Source organism: Protopterus annectens, chromosome 5.part1, assembly GCF_019279795.1.
Source record: "Protopterus annectens isolate FY-2018-M chromosome 5.part1, PAN1.0, whole genome shotgun sequence".
Lineage (NCBI taxonomy): Eukaryota > Metazoa > Chordata > Ceratodontiformes > Protopteridae > Protopterus > Protopterus annectens.
The window spans coordinates 614135199-614153970 of NC_056736.1; the positions used below are offsets into that span (position 1 = coordinate 614135199).

The 18772-nt window shown below is 37.6% G+C and overlaps 1 protein-coding gene across 7 annotated transcripts in view; it reads right to left on the reverse strand.

Annotated features, from left to right (window-relative positions):
- FRY (FRY microtubule binding protein) overlaps window positions 1-18772 on the reverse strand; it is a 2210679-nt gene that overhangs the window by 258422 nt on the left and 1933485 nt on the right. For 4 of the 7 annotated variants that reach the window (XM_044073230.1, XM_044073228.1, XM_044073233.1 and 1 more), the window contains exons 49-52: window positions 16196-16357; window positions 15929-16003; window positions 15407-15577; window positions 6578-6586 (exon numbers count right to left, since the gene is read on the reverse strand). In XM_044073230.1, the coding sequence (XP_043929165.1) occupies window positions 6578-6586; window positions 15407-15577; window positions 15929-16003; window positions 16196-16357 (417 nt within the window). The remainder of the gene's footprint in view (window positions 1-6577; window positions 6587-15406; window positions 15578-15928; window positions 16004-16195; window positions 16358-18772) is intronic. The other 3 variants (XM_044073229.1, XM_044073235.1, XM_044073234.1) reach the window with 1 other exon arrangement.

An 18772-nucleotide genomic window follows, 5' to 3' on the forward strand; every position in this document is an offset into this window, starting at 1 on the left:
GCAGAGTAACTCAAGCAGTAAACACTTTCAATAGCAGGAATGCAGAATTCAACAATTAAAAATGCAGTGGCCAAAGCAACAATACTCTAAAATGATTTAATGTATACTCCTCTCAAAAGAAGAGAGCACTAACCCCAAGCTGCTTCCTGAGAAGTAGTACTAACCCAGATGTTTATGGGTTCAAAGTAGTACTAACCCAGATGTTTATGGGTTCAAAGTAGTATTAACCCAGATATTTATGGGTTCGAAGTAGTATTAACCCAGATGTTTATGGGTTCGAAGTAGTATTAACCCAGATGTTTATGGGTTCAGTTCACTTGGTACTGTCTGCTCTTAGTTGGATACAAAAGAAAGTCAAGCTAATCAAAGATCCTGAAGAGGTTTTCAACAAAACTGCATCCAGGCCACTCAGTAAAGTCCTGTACCCGATATCCTATTAGAGACCAGCAGAAACGAATGCTCCTCTGCTCCTTTACTCATGAGGAGCAAATCAGTAACATTAATTCAATAACCCCAAAGACACAATTTTCAGGCTTTCCAGTTGTTGGAGATCTCTTGGAAATAATGTCTATCCTCTACTTCTCTCACTAGGAGCAAAACAGAAGCACTAATCCCAAGCTGATTCCCGAGAAGCAGTTCCTAGGCTCATCAGTGATTGGTAACCAAGTCCCAGATGTTACAGATATTAAAATAATATGGAAAAAAAAAGGATTAATATTCTGAAATTTGCAGTGTATACTAAGTGAGTGGGATGGTGTGAAAGAGAAGATAACTCAAGCTTTACGAGTCCTAAGGGGAGGGACTTCCCAGTTGAACTCTCAGTGAACAATAGAATGAGCTGATGTGATGAGATTGGGAGGAGTGTCCAAAGACAAATGTACACTAATAATTTATATATATATATATATATATATATATATATATATATATATATATATATATATATATATTTTGCTGGCAGCATTTCAGACTCCACTGTCATTACTATAAATGCATAATGGCCAGAGGAAATTGGAACTACACACATTCTTTACACGCCTTCATACTACTTACTCAAAAATATTAAGGCCCGAAGAAATTGCCCTTTTTTGGTGCAATGATATGATGATAGAAGAATATGCCAGCCTTCTGTATGTTTCTGGGGTTAAGTATTGCTTTGAGGTTTAGATAGGCTTTCCACTCATCATCATCATCATAATTATTATTATTATATATTTTTGTTATAGAACTTAGAGTGGGAATGATCTCAGCTGCACAAATGGGTCTATATTATATAATCGAACATTAAAACATTGACTCACCTATAGTCAACATGAAACTCTCGAACCCACAGTTCATCGAATGGTCAAATCACCAATTTCTTTCCAGGAGAAAGAAATCAGTAGGCCAACAACTAACACCACCAAAAAACAAACACTTTTAAGTGGGGGGGCTTTACCCCCCTAACTAAATATTCTAACTCCGAGATCGCACTACAGTCAAGGGAAAGGGCAGATGTAATGGAATGGCCAACCGATTTCTTTCTCTTGGAAAGAAATCGATGATTTGGCCGTTCGATGAACTGTGGCTTCGACATTTCCATGTCGACTAAAGGTGAGTCGACATTTTCATTCTTCAAACACATGATAAAGATCTGCGCAAATGGCCAACAAAATAGAAATCTCTGTCTCTGCAAGGGACACTGTGCAATTTACAGGCTCTGAAATAACATGAACTTTGCCTAGGGACATGTAACATGTGGAAACTCCATGTCACGGCATTTTTGTCTAAAACCTGGCTACAAAATGACAGTGATGTAAAATGTGAGCATCCTTGTCTCCAGTGTGGAGCTCTAGGCTCATGCAGGAAAGAAAGTTAAGCTTGATTGTCAACCATTCCTTTGCAAGTCTATAACTACTTACAAATATTTGGTGTTATCTCTAGATTGGAGGGAACATAACATTGGAATAAAGGTAGACCACAGAAGGAAGGAAGGGCATTTCGATTTACAGGAAAAACTGGAAGATAAAGACCTACCACTTGAAGAAGAGACAGTCTGTATGACTGTTTTTAAGTCAAGTCAAGTAAAACATTTATTGTCATTCAGACCATACAGCAAGTGCACAGCTGAATGAAATTACGTTTCTCCAAGCTCATGTACAACATATACAAACATAAACACAGAACCAAATATACATAAGCTATTGTACAACATATACAAACATAAACACAGAATTAATAAACATAAACAAAGAGTCAGAGGCACACAGCTTCCATGACAGTGACTACAGCCAAGCCATTATCACCATACTCATTGCCACTAACTCATCTCCAACCGACAACAACTTGAGTCCCAGTCTGGTCCCTATGAAAACAGAAAAGTTCACATGGAGTAGTCAAATCTGGTAGACAGACAAAGGTCGGGATACGGCTACTGCAGTATGGCAAACTGCCACCACATGAAGGCCTAAATTGCCCTTGTCAGATCAATGGTCACCTCCCAATCTTCACCATCCACACCACCACAGGGCCACCAATTCCATCCAGTATCACCAGTTCCATCTCCAACACCATCTCCAATGCAGCAATCCTCTGATCCAACAAATGCAGTCCGGAATTCACAATCAGCACCTCCAGCTGCACTTGGTGCACTCTCCAAGGCCTTAATATACGTGATAGGACCAATGACCACCAACAAAAACAAATCAAATAGAGCACTCCGAACCATCCAACAACATTTCAACTATGATATCACACACCTGAATAGCCCAAAACAGACTCCCAAATGACGAGAAATTGATACAGTCTTACAGAAACACAAAAACATGCACCGGGAGCCGGAGTAGCCTCTGCCACACAAGGCGCAGCCATTTTACGAAAATAATCATCTATCGTATCAGTAAATAATACTAGTACTACTAATACTACTAATAATTCTAATAATATAATAGTACTAATAATCCTAATACTACTAATAATCCTAATAATACTAATACTACTAATAATACTAACACTACTAACAATCCTAATAATATAATACTAATAAAAATAATAATAATGCTAATAATACTAATGCCAACTCGGCTACAGAAATTGTTAATGTCACCATCTCTGAAATCACATCACTGTAGCCCAGTGACATATACCTTTAATATGTAATCCTCTTCAGACTCCTGATGATATTGTTAGGAATGCCCTCTACTGGGGAGGCGATACTTGTTCAATCTTAGCAAGGCTTGCTGTTATAGGGTAGAGTATACCAATGTTTTTAATCGTAATTTAAGGGAAGGAAACCACATTGTCTTTCCATACATGCTGAGCGTCCAGGACTCCTAATGTGAGGAACATATGGCAAAGAACAGCCTCATTTTATTATAATAGACTGTGTCACGCCAAAATGGCATAACAGGTTGAACAGAACTTCAATGGCTTATCAAAATGAAACCTTCTTTCTACATTTTTCTGCATATGGGTAATACAAAAGGATAGACAAGATTTTAATTTTAGATGGTATTTTATAAATTGTAAGATATGTCATCTTTATGGGTGCCAGACTTACGTCACTGTAATAAGCTGGTGTATGATTTTTTCTAAATAGTTTTACTGAAATAAGTTATAAAATGAGGAGATGTTAGCAGCATTGTGGTTGTCCCTGGAGCTCCTTGTCTGTGAACATTTCAGATTTCATGGCCTCCACATGTTCTCCTGTTTTCCTCACTCCTCCTCACTTTAAGAAGCTGCGTAACATTATTTTTCATTCACACTCTGATTTCCCACATAATCTAATTCAGGATCATAGAGAAGCAGAAACCTGTCCCACTTAATGGATTTAAGTTGGGGAAACTAATTCTTGAGGAGGTACCAGTCCATTGTAGGATATGTGCATGCATATTCACATACTCACTCAGCTAAGCATCTAAACATTTACAGCTCATAGTTAAACAGAAACTGGTTTGAAACATTTTAAAATATTTTCAGAATATTGACATAGCTAAAGATTTTAAAATCTTTGTTGGAAACATTCAGAAAATGCATCTGTAAAGACAACATTATTGCATGAGACACACAAAAAGGGGACAACATGTGAGCAATCACAAAATCTTTGGATGACAAATTATTCAGGTAGTACAGCCAGACCATGACAATTTACTGACAAATTAGGCTTAGAGAGTGGATTTATAAAGAGTAAGATAATACAACAGTGAAAAACAGCCTGCATATCTGAAATAAACTGCCTGCATATCTGAAATTAATGTGACTGAAGGTCCTACCAGACCTAAAAAAAAGTTAAGTTAGTTTAAAGGGCACCCCTGCTATATTTTGAATAACAAGATGATGTACATAAGAGATTCTGCAAAAATATATTGTTCATGTGTGATGGTCAGAACAAATATTTGTTTTCTAATTTAAATCAATTGCTTTATATGTATGTGTAGTTTATATAGTAGAAAAAAAGAAGTGTACTATGTGTGCTGTATAGATTTTCATATGTGGTCCAGAGAGAGAGTTAAAGACGTGTTGTACATCAAAATGTGTAATATGAATTTATGTCAGAGGCTTGGTAATAAATGTCCTACAATTTTAAGGATTCTATAGTGTTGGACTATTGTTTATCTATACTAACCATGTATGCAGTGTAAAAGCATACATAAATGAAACAAATTTCTTCATTTTGTGTACTTTATATCTGGTTGCTTTTTAATGACTCATTCTCACATCAGCAATAACTGATTTGCTATTCCCCTTCTTTCTTAGCTATTGAACAAACACATTTTATATTATGTGTTATTTTGGTGAAAGGTAATCAAAACATGCAACTTAGAAATAATATAAAGTCAGGCACACATTTGTAAATACAAAGATGGGTTAAAAACCTATTGCAATAATTTTCACTTGTACATGATTTTCAAATTCATGTATATGCACTCTGGAAATAACAGAGATTAATGGTGTTTTTTTATCCTTACCTTACGTCTTCTTTCAACATCTGAAAAAATGCCCAATGTTCTCACAGCCTAACATGATGTAATAATGCTGGTAAATCCATTTATACATGCACTAAATTTTGTCATAGTACATAAAAATTTCCTACATCTAGAGATGCCAAACACAGACGAACTAGCTTAAAACAAATTAAACACTGCAGAATGGATACAACAGAATTTACAATTTAATGTAGACACTGAGCATGTGCATTAGGATTGCTCAGGCATGCTTACTATATCACATAATGCTTTCCATTGCAAATTTAACCAAATTAAAAAAGAAAGCTTCATTCCTTAAGCTGTTCATCTCTATTAACTTGACTGGCAATATAAGCCCCATACAGATGTTTGGCAAAGTAACAAAAATATATCTGCATCTGTATATTGTAGATGTGATACTGTACCACAATACTATAAATGTACTTTTCAGAAAGCATCAACTAATGGTAATGACTTAAACTTGGAAAAGCTGTTTTTTTCTATCACATAATGAGCAACTGTTGAACAAAAATGTTGGCAATGGGCACCACAAATAGGTAATTTTGTTGAAATATATATATATATATATATAATTGTAAACCTTAATTATAGTCCTTTTTATAGTATCTGCTGAAATTGTTTCATGCTACATTGTTTCCTTATAACAACTTTATTGCAGTTTACAAACCAGAACAAGCTGATTTGGATTTGGCATGCAAAAGTGCATTTATCTGTACCAGCTGCAAGCAACTTTTAACAAGACTGCAGAGGTATAAAACCAACTAATAACTTCATAAATATGAAATTATGTTTGCATTTGACTGCTAAGCTTTAACAAAGAAACTGCACACTTGAATGCATATCAATCCAGGTAGCATGCAAAACACAAACAGCTGTATCGTTAAGCACACATATTTGTTTACATCATAAGTGGAGACTGCAACACTCATTATTCTGAAGTAACGGAAGAGCACTAGCATTTAGTGTAGTTTTCCTTTCCAGTCACATAATGTATATTACAGAAAAGTAATGCTCCTTTCTTTATCTTGGAAAATCAAATAATGGACTTCCAGGAACCCATGAAAATGGCCCACTGACAATAACTTTTCAGGTGTAATTTCTGTTAGGTTGACTTTACATCAGCCACCTAGCAGGATCTGCTCCTTGAACCCTTCTACAAATTATTCTTATCTCTGAGCTTGGATGAAAGAAATGCACCCCTTCCATGATCTGGGATTCAGACTGATTCACTTTTACATTTTCCATAATGTAACTTGGACTTTTGATAAATAAGTTGAGTTTCTTCATTAGCATAATTTCCCATCCACTGAAACTGACATTGTTGTAGAGATCTTAAAAGAGCATGATAACCACATACATGGGTAATAACTCTTACAACCTTTTCATAGAATAGTAATTCTCTTTGGATTCTAGTGTTTTCATTTTACTGCAGAAGCGTCAGAAAAGCCCTTTCACTTCATAGAAAGTTATTTTTGGGTAATTAGTACTGGCATAATTGATGCATATAATACAGACTACAGACTAGAGTTGGTTAATTTAAACATTTCACAGGTCTGCCATACAACAACATAGCGTCAGCTAATATCTTTAAATTGCTTAAATTAACATCTTACCTGTAACTCCTTGAAAGATGGCAGGAAGAACAAAGAAAAAGACATACTCAGTTCTCATTACAAATTAATGAGCATATTTGTTCAAAACAGAATACACTGTTTACATTAACACTGCAAATAAACTATTTGTACATTTATGTAACTTGTTTTTTTCTACAGTAACTGCAGAAGCATATCACTGTATTTGTGTACTTATTTGCAAAATGCATGTGTTTAAAATATGAGACATCTATTTTTTTCTTCTTTATTCAACATTTATTTTGCTCATTTATGAGGCAGAGCAAATATAGCTGGTGTATTGCTCATGTCAAATGTATAAACACTTTACAACAAATATGGATCATAGCAGTCATAGCTTCAGTGTTAGAAAATAAATACTGTATTTCTATAGACAGAAATTACCAATATTTTAGTGTCATTAGATTTGTTTGATGCATTCGTTAGGTTGTACACTTGGATGGTCCAGCCTGTAAGCAGGAACTGAAATCGGACTGTGTCCAGTATCAAACCGTTGACTGCTTAGAACTGTACAAGAACTTCCTTTATAAGTATATAATTCATTGGACCTAATTCCTGTGGTACTGTTTTGTTAATTACCATATGTGAAAATTATGTAGCATGCTAAGACAGTATCATGTTATTTAACAGTCTACCTTCCTTGGCATCTTGGTTACTGGGCAAAGCCACTTGGTATCATATTTTTTGAGGCATACATGTACTTAAAATGTTTTAATGTCCAGCTTAAAAAGGTTTTACAAGCACAGAAATGGTGATAAGATGATCAACACCTTTTAACTGTTGAATATCCATTTTACTTCCAAAATAACTTATCCTCTGTTTATTCGGTATTATTTTAGGTGGCCTGATACATCTGAAATGTGCCAAAAAGGAATATAGTACTATCATCGCTAAGTCTTCTCACAGAACAGCCAGATTACTATTAAAATTAACATACCTATAATGTTATAATCTTATTACATTTGCAAAATAGTGCATCTGCATGCTGTGTCCATGACTTGGTCCACACTAAGCATATTTCAAATTGGTATCAGAGCCAATCTGAGAAGACAGAGTGCACAAACACAGCACTGCAGGCAGCTGCAGGAGACCCTATAATATCTGCCAAATATGCCAGAAATATAGTACAACATATCACACTGCAGTTCCAAAAACATAAGTGTAATAGGTCCGATGTTGAGGACATACCTACTGCCTACCCTTCCCCATCCAGTGATGTAAGCATAGAGAAGACACAGGAAGTATCACATTGACACAAATCAAAAAAATGTTGCGAGAGGTTTTTCTCCAAAGAAAAACTGCTTGCAGTTAGTCAAACATACTACATTATATTCAGGGCAATGACATAGGTTCATAGGTACATGTATTTAACCTCCCTAATTTCTTAGTTTTTGTACATTTGCACATTAGGTCTCTGCCCTGACAAACTGTGAACAGAAAGTTACAGCATATTTCAGCATGGATGCTTTTTTACAGCTAGAAAATTTACCTTTGTTATCTTTTTTATCATGTTTTACTAAGGAAAGCCACCTACGCATAAGTGCTTCCTTCCAGGAGTGACCCAGAGGGAATCAAACCCAGGGCTGTACAATGAAGCTCATTTGCAGCTCATAACCTTAGCTCTCCGCATTATATTGCTGAAGTCTTTGCCATCCTTGTGCACATCACAGAAGTTTTCACTGACAACAGCTTATCTAGCAGTGACTCCTGTAACAACAAATGCTGCTGGTGTCACCACTGACAGACATATTGTGTCATACTGTATCATGTGACCTGCTTAACACTCTAGGAATGCAGTGGATTTAGAGGTCCTTGTGCTTCCCAAGTGGCTCACATGATAATTCACCCAACACTACTGGAAACACACAGAGATGATGAAAGGAGGTGAGAGACACTGTGATAAGGTGTCCACAAAACTCACCAGTATCTGTAAAGTGTATAATTTATGGGTCTATATTACAAGATCAACACTTTAGTTAACTGAATAGCTAAAGATCAATCTTGTACTATTGAAACCTAAAAATCTCAAACGTCTGATTTAACCCAGAGAAACACTTCCCTTGGGCGTTATGTGGATTATGCCCTTTTCTCCAATTTGGAGTGATCTTGGAGTTGGTATATTTAGTTAGGGGGGATGTGGGGGGCACAGCCCCCCACTTGATTTGGGATTTAAAGTTTTTTTTCATGCGGCCAAGAGAAGTGTTTCCCTGGGTTAAATAGGCCGTTCGAGATTTTTAGGTTTTGATATTATAAGATCGATCTTTAGTTATTTGATTAACTAAAGTTTCAATCTTGTAATATAGACCCATAATTTATAGGTAACATTTCATAATACTTTGTGTTATATTACCACTGACTATATACATTTAGTGACTGTCGCCCCAGCTTTGGTGTGCATGTTTATCATATGAGGGATCAAAGCAGTGCCATGCAATACTGTCCAGGCTTTTCTGACAAGGACACCCAAAGGGACTGAGGGTGGTGGAAGCTAGTGGCCAGGTACATTCATAGTATCAACCCTTTATTCATTACTATGGCTTGTATAATGATGCAAAGTCATTGTTGCACAACACATTTATTGCGCCAGTTTTCTGTCAGGCAGGGGAGGGACATTGAATACAGGGGTTGTGAACCAGATGCCTGTTGCTTTGCTCTGCTATTGCCGGGTGGCTATTTATCTAGATTGCCTTTTACTTCTTCTGTGCAGCTACATTAAGCACTGTTGTACTCCTGTCTAACCAGGACACCATGATCTCTGTCAATTTGGAGCTTTATTTGCATTGCATGCTGTGTTGTCTAATAAACAATGCCTTTATTACAAATTCTGCACACACACACACACACACACACACACGCACGCACGCACGCACGCACGCACGCACACACACACACACACACACACACACACACACACACACACACACACACACACACACACACACACACACACACACACACACACACACACACACACACAGGCACCTGTTTAAATGAGAACTGAAACACTATTTACAAAAGACTTGGTCCTGCCCATGTCATGCTCCCACACGGCAACTATTTCAATTACTCATATTCTATTCTTTTTTGATCTATTACCTCTTTTGTCTTTTTCTCTCCATCATGTAATTTTAATTTATTTCCCACCTGTAATAAAAACACAATTCATTCTAATGCTATGTCTCATGTTTAAAAATTGAGAGTACATCTCATATATTGTATACTTTTCTAATGGTATCTTCATCGTATTACCGAGTACTGTGCTGTGAATTTGTATCTTGTATATTTATGTTATGTGCTTGTACATTTGACCACTTTGTATTTGTTTTATATTTTGCAAGACTGTAAATTGTCTGGAGTTTTTCTCCTCAGGTCTCCACTGAAAATGGGCTCCTGGCTCAGTTGGACTAACCCGATTAGCAAATGTCAAATAAACAAAAAAAAAATTATATATATATATATATATATATATATATATATATATATATATATATATAAAATACATGGGTCTACTTCTAAATTACACATTTTCAAAATGTCAAATTTCTTATGATTGACACCATAAGATTGAAGTTTTAAACTTCGAAATTTAAATAAAAAAAAATAAAAACAAAAAATTCTTTTTTTTTAAGTTTTTGCAAGGGGGCAAGTCCTCCTGCACTGCTAATTAAATATACCAACTCTGAGATCGCACTATAGAGAGGAAAACAGTAAATATACTGTTCTGCACAGTACGGCAATCTCCATTTAAATGGTTCAAAGTTTCAAAATGTCAATCTTATGGTGTCGACCTTATGTAATTTGATGTTTTGAAAGTTTGAAATTTAGAAGTAGACCTATAAATATATCTGTGTGTGTATCTATCTATCTATCTATCTATCTAGTTTTTTACATAGCTATATATATAATATGCTGTTTTGATGAAGTTTATTTATTTTATTTATTTATTGCATTTGTTTACCGGGATAAGTCCACTGGGCCTAAAAGAGCCCATTTTCAGTGGAGGCCCGGGGAGAAAAGCTCCAATGAGATACAGAAAAAAATATAAACATTAATTAGTACAGAAGCAGAAACAGTGTTACAGATAGTAACTATAGTAACATATACAGAATATATACGTAAAAGCAGGAATCTAGTTTGTTTGATTACAGCAATATATACAGAAAATATACATTAAAGCAGAATTCAATGAATTCAGTCAGATTGGTATAAACAGAGATCAGTATTACTGTACCAGAATCAACAAGTGAAGATAAAAATAAATATGGAGAAAATATCATCAGTCACTAGTAGCAAAAGACATAGGAGTTTAGTAATCATATAAGGAGAGTGAAGAGGTTAGGTTATAGAGCAGGAACATAGCCAGGAAGAGTTGAGATGATTTGTCAGCATTTGTTTGAAGGTGGTGGCGCTGCCTGTGTTTCTTATAGAAGGCGGAAGTGAGTTCCATAGTTTGGCGACGGTGAAGGCATAGAGGAGTTGACCAGCAGGTAAGGCGGGCTTATCTACTTTTAGAAGTAGATGATTTTCAGATCTTAGATGCCTGCTGGAATGGTATTTGGCAAGTACAGTTGAGAGAGCAGGATAGTCTGTGGGTCTGTAGATTATTTTGTTCACAGTAGTTAGTTGGGTGAATGAGAGATGGTAGGGGAGTTCCAGCCACCCTAATTGTTTCAGTGACTTACAATGGTGGGATGAGAATGTGGCCTTGGTGGCAAATTTTGCTATTCTGTTGTAACACATAGCAAGTTTGGATTTTGTAGAATTTCGGATATTAGTGAGGAGAGGGGCACCATAAAGAAGAGAGGGTAATAAAAAGGTAGTTGCAATGATTTGTCTAGTAGAGATGCTATGAAAGTGTTGGTGCCTGTAGAGCATACCAAGCTTTTGGTGTGTTTTTTTGATGTTATTGTTTATGTGTAGGTCAAAGTTAAGGTTTTCATCTATAATAATGCCTAGTAATTTAGTGTGTGGGACAACTTCTATAGTGGTATTGTCCTGGTATTTATTTAACATTTGTTTACTGGGAAAGTCCGACTTGGAACAAAGCCAATTTTCAGCGGAGGCCCAGGGAGAAACACTCCAGATACATGTCTTTGTAACATAGGAGGAAACTGGAGTACTTGGAGAAAACCCACATGAATGCAGGGAGGACATGCAGACTCCGCACAGAAGGCACCCCAGCTGAGAATCAAACTGGAGAACCTTTTGCTGTAAGGCGACAATGCTACCACTGCGTCATCCACTAAAATGTGGAAACATGCATGTCTGCAGCTTGTGGGGTTTGGCTTTATTGGCCTGAATGTACCCATAAAGACTTAAAAAGTAAAAATTAATGGGCATTTAGTAGCCATGTAGCTGAAACACCACATGTTCTTAAGGGGTCATTAGCACATATCCCATGGTTCTCCTCTACAGGAGGGTTAAGGTATTAGACATTGAAAACTCTAGTTTGGCTTGTTTTTTTCTTGCAGATTTTACAGTGTTTGAGTGACTTTGGCACACACACAGACAGACACACACACACACACAGACAGACACACACACAGACACACACACACACACAAACACACACACACACACACACACACACACACACACACACACACACACACACACACACACACCTTCCTAGGATTGTGATCTTGCTATTTGCATGTTTTCATGCCCTTGTGATTCTTACAGATATGTTGTTGGGAGCATTCTGCTTCTGGTAGGGTTGTGCTTGAAAAAGTGGTCAAATGGGTGGGGGTAGACCAGACAAACTGTAAAACAAAATTATGACTCATGTGATTTAGGTTCATTTAAAGAATCCAACGCCTTGCCTACAACAGGGGGATATAGCACCCACTTCTGGAAAGAGGCATGGAGTTTGGTGTTCATCAGTGAGCAAATGGTGGTAAAGAGTCCCAGATCAAGCACAGCTCAAAAATCTGCATGGAGCTGCCATCTGGGCTCACTACCCATAAGATGAGGATGGGGAGAGGGTGTGATGTTTGCCATATTTTGGGCAGGAGTGGAGCACATTAAGATGGAATAGACCTTGGTAATGAAAACTGGCCCTTGTGATAAAGCATGTCATTTCACTGGTAGGGAAGAAGCCAGACCTTGAGTAGGAGGCTGAGAGGTTCCAACTAGATATAATTGGTTTTACCTTTACATGGAACATTGGTTTTGGAACTTGGCTTCCTGATTGGTTGTGGTCTCTTTCATACTCCATAGGTTCACAGGATGATGTGGATGACATCTGGTTAGAATTGCTTAAGGCAATGGATATTGTTTGGAGGTCATGGCTAATGTATCCTTCAATGTAGTGCAGAAGACAGGCCAGTACCTCTGGACTGGCAAGCTGGGGTTTGCAGGTTCATACTATAGACTGTCTAATTTTTGGCCTACTGGTCTTTATGAAGCTTGACTACTGTAACTTCACATTAATTTTGTTACTTTCAAAATATGTATCAAAACAGTTTTTTGAAGGAAGAAAATGAATGGCTTCTAACTGTGAGGTGATGATTACTACATATCTTGGAAGGTGTTGTGTAATGTATCTAGCATGCTTTTTTTTTCTGTGACTGATAGGCTTATAGGTTGAAGATGGGTAAGGTACTGTTAGGTCCATGAAGAGCCTAACCACACAAGTATCCTAAATTACAATGTAATTCTTTAGTGTTCACTTCCTTTGTCTAGAAAGGTTATGCAGGATAACCTGGGGGAGAATTTAGGACTATCCATTCAGTTATTGAGATTGACTTTGAAAGCAAACAGATTACTGCTTTACATGATATGTGGGGGGAGCTGTTTCCATAAGTGTGGAATGAGATGGGTTAGGTACTTATGTTGGTTGTGATCCTTTGTATACATGTTAGTATAGGCTATTGGATCTGCACAGGTGCAGAAGGTACGATAGGACAGTGCCTTTCATGTGGCAAAAAAACAAAACAAAGATCATTTAGAAGGAGTCAGTGGGTGAGTAAGAACATGGAAACAGTTACCAGTCTACATGGGTAACTAAGTGACTGAGTCTAATGAGCTTTTTAGGTAAGGACCTCTGAGGTGGCCTCTCAAGTTAAGCAATAAGCTTAGAGAGGTCCACACCAAAAAAGTATTACATTCTGTGATGGGCTATATGAGGGGAACTTAGTCTTTTTTAGTTCTTGAGGACATGCCTTTGCAAAGAAGTTGGGCCAAACATGAGGATTTCTTGACTATTGTGGAACTGTAATAGTCAAATGATAGTGATCTGTCAGCATAAGTGCCCAAATCCCCCTTGACAGTAGTACTGCGGGCATGCTACCTGACAGTCATGATGAAGCACCTCCAACTTCACCTATGGTCATGAGTTTTGGGTAGTAAACAAAAGGATGAGCCTGTGGACATAAGTGACAGAGAGGTTCTTTTGTAGGGTTGGTGACCTCACTCTCTTTGACAGACTAAGGAGTAAGGAGCATGGCAATGCAGTAAGATTCTGGAGTAGAGCCATTGGTCCTCTGGATCACGGGAAGTCAATTGATGTGGTTTGGGAACTTAGTTAAGATGCACCCTAGTCACCTCGAGGGGAAGTGTACTAGGGAGAGCTGCTTGGAAGGAGGCCAAAGACACACTGGACAGATATTTGTCAAGTGGCCTGGGAATGCCTGAAGATTGTATGGGATAAGCTGGGGACTGTTGCTTGGAACAGAAAAGACTGGTCTTCCCTGCTCAACCTTTTACTACAGCATTTTTGACAAGAACAAGTGGTGTAGAAAATCGATGGATGGATTGATAGATGGCACTCAATTCACCAAAGATGTAACAGCTTACCTGTAAAATCCTAAACTAAAAGGTAGCTTTAATTCAGTCAGTGCCAGGGATTAGATAATTCTGATGATGTAGTTCATGTCACTGGATGGAAAGTCTATAACATGTACAGAACACTCTGGTGGACACATGTTTTCCATATGCAGAATGCTTTACATATTTCATCAGGACAAAACATCAAAGTAGTGATTGAAAGCATGTAGAAGCGACGTGTGTGTGGGGGTTTGATTTACCTTTAAGAATTGGGTAATATTTGATTCACAGCACACATACATACACTCACAAAGCCATGTGCGTGTGCCCTCTCTCTCTCTCTCTCTCTCTCTCTCTCACACACACACACACACACACACACACACACACACACACACACACACACACACACACACACACACACACACACAATAAATAAATCTTTTTATCCCTATGTATGTATGTATGCATGCATATATGCATCTATCTGTCTGTTTGTAGAGACAGACAGACAGACAGACACACACACACACACACACACACACACACACACACACACACACACACACACACACACACACACACACACACACACACACACACACACAGTATAAATAAATCTTTTTATCCCTATGCATGCATATATGAATCTGTCTGTATGTAGAGACAGACAGACAGAAACACACACACAATAAATAAATCTTTTTATCCCTATGTATGTATGTATGTATGTATGCATATATGCATCTATCTGTCTGTATGTAGAGACAGACAGACAGACACACACACACACACACACAGTATAAATAAATCTTTTTATCCCTATGTATGCATGCATGCATGCATATATGAATCTGTCTGTACGTAGAGACAGACAGAAACACACACACACACGCAAGTTTACATGTACAAATAGTCTTTGATTACATTTTGTTTGCTTCACTATATGTAGTGACAAAAGCAATTTGTTGTAGATTCATGGCATTCATTCAAGACAGGTAAACACAACAGCTTTAAAACAGATATACATGCTTCTTTATTTACCTCTCCATCCTCCAGTTCCACATCCAGGAAGTCAAAGTCTCTGAAAACTCGGAACTGTTGTTCACTGTTAGTATCATCCATGTTTTCCTGCTCTCGTCCACCTTCATCTGATGACACCAAGCTGACCTGATGCTCAATCAGATCAAGATCCCCACAGGAAGAGAAAATCACCTATGACAAACAGATCACAGAAAACACACAGTTATGGATACTGCTTGTACTATCTTTTCTCTATATGGGCTTTCCTACATGAATAAGCATTTACTTCTGTTACTGCACTCACAGTTTTGATTAATTATTTACGAGTGACAGGTACTGTACTTGCAACTACATCAAATACATTAATAAGTGGCTACACACATTCTGCATGAGCTCTTCCTACAACACAAACGTACTACTGATTTACCTAAATAGATTCAAGCACTTCTGATATGCAGCATTTAGCTGTGACAAGGCTCAGATAGCTCTACCCTGACTCTTGATGTCAGATTAAAACAGAAATCATTGCACAACTGGACTTACTGAGGGATTTTTGCTCAGGCCCACTTCTTGTCCACACAGTGTCAGAACATGCACCAACTTTTCTCTTGTTCTTTTCTAAATAGAGATGAGAAAAAGAAAAACAAAATCAGATTTACTGAGATATGTTTTGTCAGGCTATTACTTTAAAAACATATTTTCTCTTTGTTTTCCCTAGCTTAAGACATCCACCTTGAGATCCCTGAATGCCCTGCAGTTCTCATGCATTAATTATGTAGTTTAATAGCTTGGCTAATAAGCTTTTCTTACTTGGGAGGACTGAGGCCTTTTCCAGCTTACTGGTACCAGAACATTGGAGTTGGAGCCAGATGATGTTGATGACGTGCTGCGAGTAACTGCAATTGCACTGGGTTTCCCATCTCGACCTGAAGATCCTTGCAAATCATCATACCTTCTTCCAATAATTGGTGTCTAAGGAGAGGAAATACATTTCCTGCTTCACTGTAACTCTTTTTCATATTTCAAATCTTTACACACTCCTCATCACATTTCAAATGTTTACACACCTTTGTCATAACCAGGCAGTTCGACAGTAATGCCAGTGTGGCTGCATACAGGTCAGAAGTGAGATTTAAATAATTATGTATCTAACAGCTCACAGCAATTTAAAATTATATTTATTTTAAGTGTATGAGAATGACACACTAACATTTATCATGAGTAGGGAATGCCAGGTTTAAGATGTTGGAATGGTCATCCTTTTAATGACCAGCTTCCCTTACTCCCAACTCAAGACTCTGCACATACGCACCCACCCGATCAGCCTTGACAAAGTAACAAACAAAAAAAAGGGCAAATCACCCCATGAGTATCAACTGTCTCTTAATTTTAGTCACTCTTGATGCGTTACTGAACGTAGAGTGGACTTGTACCTCAATCCAGTAATGAGCGAAGAGTGTACTGGCCTCTCTCTCTCACTAGCTTGATGCCCTTTATTTAGTCTTTCCTACATCCTTATTTCAAGGTAGCCAGATATGCTGATACAGCCTCTGTTGCTCATCTAGTAAACACATCCCATCACCTGGGATAATGAAACAGAGTACTGTCTCTGTTTCTTGACATACAGAAATCAGAATGATCCCTACTGCTTTACTATTAGGTAACCATTTGGAGTGCTGAGACTCCTAAGTGCGAGTCTTAGACTGAATAACTGAAAATATGGACTTACATGCATTAAGTCTGAGATTGCTGCCCCTTGGAATATTTCCTTTTCTCTGAGGTATGGCAATTTTGGAGTTAGTATATATAAGATCAGGGGATATGAAGGCCTTCTCTATTTTCAATGTTCATCAACAAATTTTCACTAGCCCTGTCCCACTTACCACTACTTATTTATGCAGATGATATGGTCATCTATAGGTTTGATCTCAACTTCAAAAGGACATGCTTCAGCTACAGCACTAGCTAAACTCCAATAAACTACTGCTCAATGAGACCGCCCCCCCATAAAAAAAAAGAAAACGAAACAAAGTCTTTATTATTTAGCACCCATAAAAGGTTATCTAAGTTCCCAAAGTCCTTTAATATCCCTGACTGTGATAATCCCATTGAAACCAGCACCTCCTTAAGATATTTGGGGATCTGTAATCCCACTGAAACCAGCACCCCCTTTAGATATTTCGGGATCTGGCTAGGCCAATCACTATACTTCCATGAGCACATACAAAAGTTGAGAGCTAAGATCAACAGTCTACTCTTCTGGGCCAAAAAAATAATTCAGTTCCTCATACAACCAGGAAGGGATGCTATAAGAAAAGGCATCCTTCTTGCCCAACTTGAGTATGTGCTCCCCTTATTTGCAATGGTCTCTGTTAAAAACACTGCCACCCTTCATACTCTCTATAATAGAATGTGTTGACTCATAATAACTCACCATGGAATAAGTACAAATACCTTAGCTTTTCAAAGGCTAGGTGGTTTGCAGTACAGGCCACTTTAAGTCTCCTTCATGGTTCCTTACTCTTCAAAATACTCAAACTTTGCATCCCTCCCCTCTCTCTTCAAAACTTTTTACTGCCATCAAACCTCCAACCTCAGAAGCCAGACCGCATTGCATTCCTCCCCACAAGCCCCTTCTCGCAGACTGCACTCTACTTGCCAGTGCATGTCTGTACTGGCTTTAGACCTGTGATAGTTACCTCCTTCTGATTTAATTTATTACACAAACTATTCCCCATTTGGGCCACAGTTCAAACAATACTTACTAAAACAGTTTGAATGCAACTGTCCATCTAAAGGACATGAAACATAAACCGATACTGCCAACTGTTCAGCTGTGCAGTACCTTTACCTTCCATAAACCTGAGACACCTAATTAACACTCATCCTTAATTCTGATTCAGCTTAGCACAGCATAAGTGCTTTAAACCCACTACACACAGTCTGGTCTTCTCCATCATCTTACTGGTATCTGTTAGCTTTCCTGACATAGCAACTGCTACCCATATCCCACCATTTCCTCTAATCCTACTTTAATTCATTTCTCCCTTTTTCAATTCCTCTTATGCAACTATACCTATACTTGGTTTGTTAAATATTCTATGTGCATATTGTTTGTCAGACTGCCTGCACTTACTCATAGATGTAAACAATTCTTATTTGGATACTGTATGCTGTTTTGTTACTTTATGATGTAAACCAGGCTGAACCTGTACTCGGTCTTTGTTGGATCAGTGTTCTTCCCTGGCAAACAAATGTAAATGAATGAATGAATAAATAAATATATAAATAAATGAATAAAAACTTTAATGGAGAAAAGGTATGTTCACCATTTGCTGTTCTCTTGAAGTTTAATCTTTTTTTGGCTTTTTGGGGCTCATTGTTTGT